Below are 13,498 nucleotides of genomic sequence, written 5' to 3'. Positions count from 1 at the left end.
AGACCAGTGAATTTGAATACTAGAGCCTACTTAAGCAATGCTGCTAATCATGCACTTCCCTTTATAACTAAAGTCCAACCATTTTCAAATAGATAATTTCCATAATGCACCGTACCACAAAAAATATATATTTATATATGTATAAGTACATATAGTTAGTCACAGTTCACTGTGTCTTCTCATGAGGAAGGAATTGGAGGTTCCAGGGAGTCTGCTAAGCCTAGTGAGATCAAGCTATAAAGACTACGAGCAGCTATATATAGCTATAGCCACTTCCTTGTTGTTTGTGGAAGGAATTCCACCCAAAAGACTGACCAGACACTTAAGGAATGAATATTTCAGAGGGTCACTACACTGTTAATGACAACACAGATTAATATAAGAAGCAAAATGAAAAAACAAAAAGAGGATAAACAGCATTTGCATTAAAAGAAGAGAGTGGTTCTGATATTTGTCTCCACACATACCGCTTAGAATTAAGGCCAAAAAGTTCTATCTTGGTCTCATCAGACCAGAGAATCTTATTTCTCACCATCTCAGAGTCCTTCAGGTGTCTTTTAGCAAACTCCATGCGGGAGTTGGCCTTAATTCTAAGCGGTATGTGTGGAGACAACCAGGCACTGCTCATCACTTGTCCAATACAGTCCCCACAGTGAAGCATGGCGGTGGCAGCATCATGCTGTGGGGGTGTTTTTCAGCTGCAGGGACAGGACGACTGGTTGCAATCGAGGGAAAGATGAATGCGGCCAAGTACAGGGATATCCTGGACAAAAACCTTCTCCAGAGTGCTAAGGACCTCAGACTGGGCCGAAGGTTTACCTTCCAACAAGACAATGACCCTAAGCACACAGCTAAAATAACGAAGGAGTGGCTTCACAACAACTCTGTGACTGTTCTTGAATGGCCCAGCCAGAGCCCTGACTTAAACCCAATTGAGCATCTCTGGAGAGACCTAAAAATGGCTGTCCACCAACGTTTACCATCCAACCTGACAGAACTGGAGAGGATCTGCAAGGAGGAATGGCAGAGGATCCCCAAATCCAAGTGTGAAAAACTTGTTGCATCTTTCCCAAGAAGACTCATGGCTGTATTAGCTCAAAAGGGTGCTTCTACTAAATACTGAGCAAAGGGTCTGAATACTTAGGACCATGTGATATTTCAGTTTTTCTTTTTTAATAAATCTGCAACAATTTCAAAAATTATTTTTTTTGTCTGTCAATATGGGGTGCTGTGTGTACATTAATGAGGGAAAAAATTAATTTAAATGATTTTAGCAAATGGCTGCAATATAACAAAGAGTGAAAAATTGAAGGGGGTCTGAATATTTTCCGTACCCACTGTATGTATATATTGTTACATATATGAGAAATGAGAATGTTGAGATGGATGTGTGCAGTTGCAAAAGAGGACAGGATAAGAAATAACACTATCAGAGGTACAATAAGAGAGATATCCAAGAAAGTACAGGAAAGTAGGTTCAAGTGTTATGGACATGTAATTAGGAGAGATAAGGAATATCTAGGCAAAAGAGTGATTGAAACAGAAGTACATGGGAAGAGAAAGCGAGGGAGGCCAACGCAGAGGTGGATGGGTAAAGTAAAAGAAGATCTGAAAGAAAAGGGCTTGACTGGGGAGGAGGTACAGGATCAAGTTGTTTGGAAAAGGTTGATCAGGCAAATTGACTCCACATGGAAGTGGGAAAAGATGAAGAAGATATATACTGTATATAAATCCTTTGTTTGGTTCTAAGCCTAAAATCACAAGATTATCAGCCCGATAGATAGATAGATAGATAGATAGATAGATAGATAGATAGATAGATAGATAGATAGATAGATAGATAGATAGATAGATAGATAGATAGATAGATAGATAGATAGATAGATAGATAGATAGATAGATAGATAGATAGATAGATAAAACTTTATTTGTCCCCGGGGGAAATTTGGCCTTTTACAGAAGCTCTTTGAGAATCAAACAGCCATAAAACAAGCTGCTTGTTCTTTTAAGTTAAAGGAAGTTGGTTTAGTTCAGAAAGTTGTGGATACTAGTTGTTAGTGTCGGCTTGTGATTTTATTTCTGCTATAATATGCATAAATGTACATGAACACTTACTTGACAATGAGATTTTCTAGGTTTTCTGGCAGGCTTTTATCTGAAAAAAGGGTGGCACAGGTTAAAAAGTTATCAATATTTGTGCTTTCAAAAATAAATCATTCAATGTAAGGTTATTATTTTACACCACCAATGTGCACACCAGACCCATTGACAGAGCACATTAAGACCGAGTCTAGGGACCCAGTAGTTTAAAAGCACATCAGATCTTACTATTGATGCAAAAAAGTTGGAAGCCTAGGCTCTAAATCCCAAAAAATATTGTCACCTGTCAAATTTGCCTTACTCACCATTTCCGTAGCATCGTGACACCTGAAAAAGCAGAAGGAACACGGTATATAAGAAGTGTGCTTGATGCTTTATAACCTGATCATATAATTTAACAAACTGCGTCTCTCCAATGTGCCTTCATTAGGCATTTGACCTTCACAATGAGACTAACAGATTCTGGCAACAAATAGAGCACTCATTTTTTATATTATATGTTAGCATCCCTCCTTGGCAGAATTAACTTTAAATTTCCAATATCTATTTTAAAGCTACATGAATCAGAAATTCATCAGAATACACTTAAGAAGTAATTCTTTCACAAATAAAAGTCAAACATCACAACTCCCAGTTCTGGCCATTTCCTGTGTAGAGTTTACATGTGCAGTCCATGCTTTGGTGGGTTTCTTCTGAGAACTGATATTTTTCTTTCCTAAAGTCATGCTGGTATCTCTAAAATGATGCAATATGTGTGAGTTCATGTCTTCATGTTTGTTGCAGGCAGGGCTCATGTGATACACACCAACCTTGAACTGCATAAGTGAGTTAGAAAATAATTGAATGAATAAATTAAAAAAAAAATAAGAAGCGGCTTGTGGTCTGTCTAAACAAACATTATTATTTAATGGAGTATTAATTAATACTAGTATTACATTTTTTAGAATTGTAATTATCAGGAACTGTAAAAGTTAAAATGTAATAAAATACAACTTAATAATACAGTTAAAAAGTACATTTTTGAGACAATTTACATGCAAGTTTAAAATTAAAGCACTAAAGATGTAGATTGTAATTAAATGTAAATAAAACACTAAAGATGTAGGGAATTGGAAATAGAGTTTAATTTTTAATGTGGTCACATTTTAAACAACAGACCAATCTTAACATATACCTTAATTTTTTCAAACTGAAGAGATGAATGGGGGAAAATGGCTGGGAAATGTCTAAGTGGAAAATAAGTTCATAACTGGAAAATACAAAGATCCATGCATCCATCTTCAAATCTGTTCAGTTTATAGTAGTTAAAGAATCTTGGAGGTTAGAACCAAATCTGGCAACTCTAAGCCCAAGCCTGAAACCAAGACGACTGGGCACCAGTTCATCACAAGGAATGTTGATGTGGATGCATAGGGTCATTTCTGGCATATGGGAGGAAATCCAGTACACCAAGAGAAAAACAACAAATTCCACAGACAGGCAGCTGAACTGGACATTTGCCACTGTGTCATCCACAATAAGAACAATCATTTCTGTTAATGGATAACTAAAGGGGAATATCTATGGAATTGTAAGTAAAACAATAATTTATATATGAGGGGGCACCCCAAAATTCTCTGAAACAATTAACCCAAAAGAGCAGGGTGTAGTTCTCGAATATGTGGCCAGGTATCATAGTTGGTTGACCTGGTCGAGTTTTCTTTTCAAAGCGAACATCAAGACAATGATGATCGCATTTTTCAAAATTGATGGATTTCTTTATAAAGTGTTTGTTCCCCATGGACAGACCATTAAGCAGCAACGTTACACTGAAATGCTAGAGCATCTATGGGAAAGCATCAGGATAAAATGTCTGGAGAAGTGACTCATCCAAAACTGGCTTTTGCACCATGGCAATGCACCTGGAATTACCGTGTTGTCAGCCAAAGAGATTTTGACCAAAAACTATGTGGTTTTTCCTTTCCCTATATCTCCTCCCTGTGATGTCTTTTCGTTCTAAAAATTAATATTGAGACTGAAGAAAAGAAGATTTTTCTACTGTGGAAGAAATTCAGGAAGACATACAAGAGGCTCTAGACATGGTAACAAATGAGTACAGGAAATATTTCAAGGAATGGGAGAAGCACTGAGGCAAGTGATTTGCAACTTAAGTAGAGTTTTCTGAAGGTGACTCAAAGTAAATTATTGTAACTTTTATAATATTTTTTTCAACAATTTCAGGAATGTTTGAGCCCCCCATTTGCTTTGGAAATTCCTGTGTCATTTCATCATGTTGAATGTTTTGAAGGTACTTACCACATTTTCTGTTTGGGGAATGAAGCCAGGAGGGAAGCCATTGAGCATTTTCTTGATATCTGACTGCATTGCCTTTTCATCTTCTGTAAAGAATAACACATAATGAAAGGTTAAAATTGCAAAACAAATATTCTGAATCATTTTCCCTAAAGATGACAAATATCTCTAAACTTAACATCAAAATTGCCATTTCTAAACTCTTTGTCCAGAATGAGAATCTGTGGCATTTGGAGACGGTAAGATTTGATTTTAAAGAAAAGATGACGTTGCATCTTATAAGAAGAAAAATTGTGAAACTCAGGCAAATGGCAACATTATGAAAGCTACATAAACAAGAAGTGCCAGAGCTGGCCCAAACTAGATGCAAAAAGCCCAAAATGTAATTTCCTCATACTGTGCATTTTTAGGTGTGTTCACATTACAATGCAAAAAGCACCTACTGAGATTGTTATGTCTGTCTGTCTATCTATGTGCCTGTCTACATGAAACAACTTAGCTCCCAGTGGGCCAGTTTTGTTGAAGTTTGACACACGTATTCTTCAATGCAATTTGCCAGGACAGTTAAATTTTAATTGAGATGTCTTGAACAGAGTGCTTTGTACAAGGTATTGAAATTTCAAAATCTCCATTGGGAGAAGCATTGGGAAATTTGCAAACTCGTATATCTTAAAACAGATACATTTCTTTAAACTAGGGTCTTTGCCACTTTGCGGTTTAGCTGCTTGCGTATGGGGATGCGAATGTACAATTTAAACAGATTGTTATTTTCATGGGAATTGTTACATATGCATAATAGAACTAACTACTTTACATTACAGTGAGCAATAAACTACATTAAAAAATAGTAAAACGTAATAATTTGAAAGTAAATTATGTTTCATTTTGCATTAGAGTTATTCGTTGCGTTATATGATTTCGTTCTGTTTGGATTTGAAATTAACACGCAAATACTTTTAATACTTACACTTTCACTGTAAAACTTCAGTAAAACAATTTTTCAAATTACATTTTTGTCAATATTGCATTGTATTTTGATTCTGTTTGGACTTACATCATGACAATGTAACGTATAACTGCCCGTGAATTTCATTTCTTTCTCTATTAAATAAACCGACTTTTTCGAATGTTTGTCTCTGTGATTTAATTGTCTTTGCAAAAGCTATTCTTTCAGGAAACTGTTAACATTTTAATACGAATGGCATATCAAGATCTCCTTGGTTGTCAAATGTTATCCGCGGGAGATGTACTACATTACCTTTCTTGGATACATCCATCTTTCAACAGTAATTCGGGTGGTGGAAGACCGGATGGTGTTAACGGTTGTAGTTATTCTTCGGGATATTGTAAGTTGATGTTTTCATCTTCTGCACGATCACCACCAACTGTTTCAGCATAGTCTATTGATACGCATTTAACCAATTTGCCATGTAACCATTAATTCTTTTGACTTCATCGTTTCCCGGTGCTAGGATTGCCCATGTACACATTTCTTCTGTTGATAACCCTTCAGGATGAAATTCTTCAGTACGGTTTGGACATAATAAGTCTTATTTTATTGGGAACTTATTAAAGTGAGGAAAACGTAAAAATTTATAAATGTCAAAAACATCCACACGAATGAGAGATTATAGGGCCATGTGTGTGGTTGAATATGGTTGAGAGGAGGGCCGGACTTGAAAAAAATCTCATGGCCAAAGTCTCGTCTCATGGGACTTGAAATTATCTCTTTGAAAAAGTCTCGTCTCATCACAGGATTTTTTTATATAATAGAGAGATATGAATTAGTCAACTGTTTCAAATTTACCTTGAGACAGGTCACTTCAGCTTGTGTATTTTGCATATTTTCCTCATTTACTTGTCCAACAGATGCCCCTGATAGCAAAATGGACCCACAATACAGGCTATTCAAACACTAGAAGAGACTTGTGCATAAAACCGCAGCTACACCAGCTCACATCTCCTGCTGTCTGAGGTAAGTTAACTGTAAAAATATTAAAACAAGTGTACAAGTTGCGTAACATTCAAGCACTTTCAGAGGTTTGGTTAGCTGCTTTGAAACACACATATAATGTGATGGCCATGTCTGTTTGTCTGTCTGTCAAAATCTCCCACTGAAAAGCATTGGCAAAAAAGTAAAAGAAAACAAGTAAAATATATAGAAGTTGAAATAATCACTCTCAAGGTAAAATGAAAACAGTAAACTAATTCATAATTGAAGTCACACAGAATTTGTCCCTGTTTTAAGATAGACGAGTTCACAAATTGAGCACTTCTTCTCAAAGGGATGTTTTGACATTTCAAAAATGTGTACAGTGTGTTATATTCAAGATTCATTAATGAAAGTTTAACTATACAGACCAAATTTCATGAAGAATAAGTATGACAAATTTCAACAAAATCAATCTACTGGAAACCCAGTTTTTTCATGCAGACTAACAGGCAGAGAGATATGGCGATCATACTAGACACTTTTCACATTATATGAAATTTTCCAAAAAGATTTTGTAAGAGGAAAGGAATTATGTAAGCATAGAGTGAATACATTTGTACCTCACTATTTATGTTACACTAAAAACAACCCAAAGGCATTATGGTCCAAAGAAGCTACAAATTTTACCCAGACACCTCAGTTCAGATTTTAGCTCTCCCTCGGGTACTTCTTTAAAAAATATTATTTTTAAGAAATTTTAATTACTGTTAGCCACAGACTCTCTATAACCAACAATTAATCTATCAATCAATGTCATTTTTACATTATTTTGAGCTGGACTCTGCTATCCATGAAAGCTATTGAACCACCACAAGCCATTTTGGGCTTCTTTTTTAACCACATGACATTGTAAAGTACTGTTTCAGTAAGAATTACTTATGAAGCACTTATCAGTCACATGGGGTCAAGTACCTGCAGTATTGTTGAACAGGAACATGCTTGGGGAAGATGTGGAACCACCTTATGGGCATAACACTCTCTAAACGCATCCTGTCTGACCAACAGCTTTATAGGTGTTTCCTTATGAGGCATTAGCTCTCTGGAAATGTGATCTTTTGAATTGCGGCATTTTAATTAACCTGAATTTAAATAATTATAAATAAAAAAGGTATTATCCCCACCCCTCATGCAATATGACGGCTACAAGATTACACGAGAAGCATAAAGGATAATCTAGCTCTTTATTGATGGGTTCACGCGGTATTACAAACAGGAAGCTTATGACAGACTCTCAAGCATGTGGGCGTCTTGATCAATGCAGTCTGCCATCTTTCGTTTGCCACGCTGAAAGGATTTTAACCGGACGGAAGACATAATCTTCCGCCCGGCGGCTTCAAAGTGTGTTGGCCATAGGTCCATTCTTATATACTGGTTGCTCCATGTGCAGGCTCTTGGCTCCGGATCCAAACAAGGACAGGAAAGGACTCAAACCCCACCTTCAAAAAATACAGGAATAGCTCAATGCCTACATACAGTTCTCATTCTCCCAACAAGGAAAGAGAATGGTGTGCTGACAGAAGACAGAAATATACTAGCCTGCTCTTAGACTGACTATTCAATTCTCCAGTTGTCTTTGGCTCTCTTGTCCTGTGCTTGGCTCGGCAATTCTAAATGCTGATGCTGTGCCCCTGTGTATCATACTTGGTCAGCCTGTATGAATGAGTCCATAACAGTGGGCACAGAGAACAGTGACATTAAACTTAAATAACAAAACATAGTATAACAATAGGGAGCACTTTTCAGGGGCTGGACTTCCCCACAGAATGGGTTATTTAAACAGAATGTCTGCAAGGGTCAAGATTTCATATGGTTCCAAGCAGCAGAAGGTGATTGTGAAAGCAGTCTGCATGAAGAGGACATCAATGTAGGTGACAAGAGCAGAGAAGCCATAGTGCTGTGTGTGGTGGAGTGAACAAAAAGGCAGCAGCACTGATGGGAATATTGAAAGGGGATCACAAAGAGGTGGCCAGAAGTCAGCAGGTGTGATCACCCCAAGTGTGCATGCAGAGGGGATAGCACAAGGTGAGGTATGACCTATCCTGCTGTTTAGCAGCATATTTGTTGTTTTGGGTAGCAATCGCTGAGGACCCTAACTGCATGGACATTTGTATCAACATTCTAGGGTTTAGTAATCTACCTGATCTATGTTCTGATGTTAAACAATGTGTGTGAGAGGGCTCAAACCAGCATATCCTGCATGGTCCCTCTGTGTGTGTATGTGTTCCTGCTTCTCCTGTTGCTATGCTCATTATAGTATTGGTAAGAACATGTATTTATTGTACTTTACTAACACTTGTATTTGCATTCTATTGTCATTGTTATTTTTAAATAAGAGACATTGTTAAAAATGTTTAAACAGTTCAAATCAGATCACTAAGTCCCTGAAGGCACCTGAATTTTATACCAATGCTACATTTTCTAACTTGTTTCTTTTCAAATACACTACATGAGAACATACACATCACAATACAAAAGATTACTCATCTATAGACAGCAGCTTGAGCCAAATTAAAAAAAAAATTGCATTGATTTTCTTCTGCTCCCAGAATTTGTCAGTGAGCAATCTACTATATAATAAAACACTAAGGACTGTATATCCAGCTACCACAGGTAGTCTGATTGGTCAGTTTGGCTTTGACGTGATTGGTCAGTTTGGCTTTAGTGTCACAATTGAAAGAGGAAGTGCAAGTGTCAGACAAACGAGAAGGAGTAAAACTGTAGAAGCCATACTGAGAGTTGTCCACAAAGACAGAAAGTATAAAAACGGACAAGAGGTGAGCAAAGCGCTTTGCAAATAGTTTCAAAAGCAGGCTTTGCGGGATTTGCTTGACAGAGGGAGGTTCAGACACGTGAGGATAAAAAGGAAAGGCACTGTATGTAGGTGTAGGCCAGTATTAAACTAGTTGAAAAAGGATAAATAAGGATATTGATGAAAGATGATATATTATTAAAACACATTTATATATAATTTTCTACTTGTTCTGGAAAGTGTAAATGATAGTAATGTAACATGTAGTTCTATACAGTTTAATCGACTTCCTCAGTAACTGTTGTCTACATTGGGGAATTAAGAGTTTTAATGCCATGTCACATTATGCAGTTTTCTATAATGTATAATCTGAGTGATTTAGAGGCAGTCAATGACACACTATCTGTAAAGCCGGTTGTGTAACGTGACTAAAGTCTGCGACTAACTCTGATCAAATCAAACAGGTCTGATTTTCTGTTTAGTCATAGGGGGTGGGCTTGTGTGGATGAGAACTGACAACCAATGAATACTCAACCAAAAGTTCAATACATAGATAGCAGCAAGGTGGAATAAAGAACACGGGGGTTTTGGACATCATAAACAGAAGAGAAGCAAATCTGTCTGATGTGTTTTGCTTTACCACAACAGAATTGAAACTTTTTACAGCACAGACTCCATCAGGCAGCATGTTATTCATCTGTCAGAGAAAGAGTCTGTGCTAGAAAGTCCGCACTTAGATGGTAAATGTGACGTGGCTTTTCGGTTGTGTAAACTGACATTATCTAGCAACGAGATCAGTAAATGCAGTTTGCAAATCTGAGACATCCCAGAGCTAAAGTCATGTACTGTGATCTTGTTTTTAGTCCCCCCGAAGAAGCCTAGCTTGTTCTCAAAGTGAACTCTTTAAGACCCTTTCCAAGGGTTGGGCTGACAAAGAGCCACATTGGAGAAAGAAGCTTCAGTGTGATTTTAGAGAGGTCCCAGGCATCCTGCTTGGTTCAAGTACTGTAAAATGCTATGAATTTGAGGACTTAGAAGTTGTGGGAGACGGCAGGCAGTTCAACCCTGCCGGGATGCCCCTGGAATGGAAGGATGGGGTAAGGCAGCTAGTTGTCGGCACTGTCTCCCCCAAAATGCTAGATGGCAGCTTCCCTGGAGTGTAGCAGTGCCCCAGATTCCTGCAGGGCATCCTGGGACATGGAGTTCAGATTCTCAGCCCTGTTGGGTGCCGTGGGTGCCGCCAGGGGGAGCCGTCGAAGGACCTGAGGACTCATTGCTTTCCTTATAGCCCAGAAGTACTAGGTAGTAATGAGGATGGAAACCCCGAAGTACTTCTGGGCTGACTAAAGAACTTGAATTCTCCATCTGACCTGGGAATGCTGGCAATTCATGTGGGAGGAAGAACAGAAGCACTTCCGATTTGGGCACTATTTAAAGGACGGTTGAAGACCCAGCAAGCAAGCCGGAGTCGGAAGGTGTAGGACAGAGCTTGCTGGGAGGTGTGGAGGAGAGAATTATTAATATTATTGTGTATTACTTTTCACTTGCCTGTTTACTGTGGATATGGTGCTTGGGGAGCACTACTGGAGAAGAGAAGAATTAAAAATACTTCTTTGTGCTTTTAACCTGTGTCCTGTACGTCTGTCTGTTGGGTTTAAAGGGGCAACAGCAACCCATAGCGTCTTACAAAGTTTTATCACATACTGTGCACCACAAGTGGAATTTGACTAGGGCAGTGGTCAAAGAACAATCACTTTGTATCCCTACAAAAAAATAAATTAAGTGAACCTGGAAGAGCAGAAAATGTTTAATTTAGGCATAACAAAGGAATATCCTAGTCTAGGGTCTATTCCAGTTATATTTGTACAATTTAGGCAGCTCAAAAAAACACTCCCAGATACTCACCCCCTACAAAGGGTTGAATATCTAATCGAGTGACTTCTGTTTCCAAATAATGGTTAGCAGCAAAGAAAAAAAGTTTTGGATGTTTCTTTTCATGGATTTCACAAAGGAGAAAAACATATTTCAGCACCTTCAGTGGACACTTGCAGAACAACATCCTTCCCTTTAACCCTCAAAGGTAAGGACACCACCTGTGTTGGACAGACTGCTAAAGCCACACAGCACCTATATTTACTGCCTAGTTGGATGAAATACGGTAATCGTCTAATCCTTTAGGTAGGAAGTACACTTACACCATCTTGATGCACTTTACAAAGTCACTTTAGATTTTATTCTAACAAATGTCACTTTCATTTATCAGATGTGAAAAATTTAGATTTATTATAACCCCTAGAAAATTTAAAAGACAAGTGATCAAATTGGAGGCTATTCACCAAGGTCAAAGTCTAAAAATAAGAGGAAGATGTAAGTTTTTCTAGGTTTAGAGGTATAGAATTGGAGCTTGTACACTACTTCTCTGAACAAGCTGTGCCTCTTAACTGATGTGGTACACCAATGTACTTAATCAGTAACTGACATCTCACTAGATGGAGTTTTCCCCAATTCTCCATCAGGTCTTTGAAGGGTATCTTGAATTAACAACCCTCTAATAACTCTCAACTTCTCCTCCAGGGAGTCAATAGTTCTCTGGGTTGTGGAAAACGTAGAATGTCCCACACATTCTCTTTTGGCAACACGTGTAGGGGTACACATCATTGGGGGGAGTTCTGACATTACAAGGGAAATCCTGTGAAATGCAACCGTGGAGGAATGAGAAGACCTGCCTTGAAATGTCAGATGATGGGTGACATTTTGGGATTAGAAACAGATGCAACCACTGTCATAGGAAATTGAACCCATTACTACAGCATTTTAGTTTTGGGCAGTGTATCTTTTGAGAATTTTGTCTGATTGCACTGCAGCCAACATAATTTCTATGATCACATCCAGCCATCAACCCCAAAGGAGCAGAAAGGCTCATTAAAACATATATTTTGCCAGTCTGTTACAGTCCATGCCTGACACCAATCCAGAAGGCTTAAACCCGACACCAATGGGGAAAAAGTCAAAGAGAGACCTTACAATGGACACCATGAATAGATTACTGCAGATCATGGTCTCATGGTTCAGTAATATAAAAGTAAGGGGTGGAAAGTGTCGATATAGGGTTGATACGTGATCCATCCTCTTTCTATGTTGAGGACCATGTACAGTGAGTGAGTGAGCAACAGACATGTAAATGTAAACGTTCCATACCAGCCCATGCTGGTTTATATGCAAATTGGACCTCCGAAGCCCCATCCAGAGCTAGTTCTGCCTTATGTCTGATAGGTTCTACCACCTCCTGACTCCACCTCCTGAACTGGATTCAGTGGGCTTGAGACCATTATGTTATGTTATGCATCACTAATGGATTTTCATTTTGTGCCTATTATTTTTTACATCTCATTCCAATTCCTAAATAGATTATAAACAATGAACATTACTATTAAAGATATTTATTCATGCTTTTTTTTTGCTTTTTTATAAATGTTTACTTTAGATACTGTATCACTTCCATTTGAAAAGAATGTGATGGTAGGTTTGTTTTAGTATGGGTTATTAATCTTTACTGCTTTATAAATAACCATACACTGAGGTCAGCATACTGTAGCTGTATGGTTAATGGGAAGAAAACTTACATAAGCCTCATGTGTCAATAGCCCACTAATGGCACCCTTGGGGCTTATAAATGGTGTAGTGTGACATCAATCTGCCTCAGCAGATATGTTTATGACATTATTAATTTTCCATAAATCCACTATGCAGGAAGTGAGGATGCAGTAAAAATGGATAGCTAGGACTGAACAGTGAGTTTAAGTGGGCAAGATGATTCAAGGAGGCAGCCTGGGGTGAAGAAATGCCCATTGAGGTCTGTGCATTCCCCCTCTTACAACTGCACTTCCAGTATAAGCACAAACCGGCTTCTTTTAAAAGGGAACAATGGAATGACGTTTTCCTTAAATTTGCAAAAGATGTAGTAGTTCTGATTGATGGCCACCGTACTCAACATCCTATGCCACAGTACCCTCATTTTGTTTTAAATAATGACTTTCTTTATCAGGTAGCAGCACATGGGGGAGGTACAGACACTATTGTTAGTCCCACGGTCCTTCCAGCGGCAGGTCTGTAAACTAGCACACATCCACTTAGGCACAGAAAAAACCCTTGAGCGTATTAACCTACAATTTTATTAGCCGGGAATTAATAATGAGGTTCATCACTTTTGCATATCCTGCCTGGAATGTCAATTGCATCAAATTCCTAGGAAGGACCGTGCATCTCTACTTCCCATTCATCTTATTGATGTGACCTTTGATCGTATTGGACTCAACCTAGTTGGACCTCCAGAAATCTCAGCTAGAGGACACAAATATACATTA

The 13,498-nt window shown here is 38.2% G+C and overlaps 1 protein-coding gene across 1 annotated transcript in view; it reads right to left on the bottom strand.

The window, feature by feature from the left end:
- Nucleotides 1–13,498, bottom strand: part of LOC127526646 (uncharacterized) — a 103,181-nt gene that overhangs the window by 81,015 nt on the left and 8,668 nt on the right. Inside the window, exons 3-5 of the mRNA XM_051922588.1 lie at nucleotides 4,396–4,478; nucleotides 2,406–2,427; nucleotides 2,116–2,155 (exon numbers count right to left, since the gene is read on the bottom strand). Of these exons, the coding sequence (XP_051778548.1) occupies nucleotides 2,116–2,155; nucleotides 2,406–2,427; nucleotides 4,396–4,478 (145 nt within the window). The remainder of the gene's footprint in view (nucleotides 1–2,115; nucleotides 2,156–2,405; nucleotides 2,428–4,395; nucleotides 4,479–13,498) is intronic.

Source organism: Erpetoichthys calabaricus, chromosome 2 (assembly GCF_900747795.2).
Source record: "Erpetoichthys calabaricus chromosome 2, fErpCal1.3, whole genome shotgun sequence".
NCBI classification, from domain to species: domain Eukaryota; kingdom Metazoa; phylum Chordata; class Cladistia; order Polypteriformes; family Polypteridae; genus Erpetoichthys; species Erpetoichthys calabaricus.
This window is presented reverse-complemented; position numbering and strand designations above follow the sequence as displayed.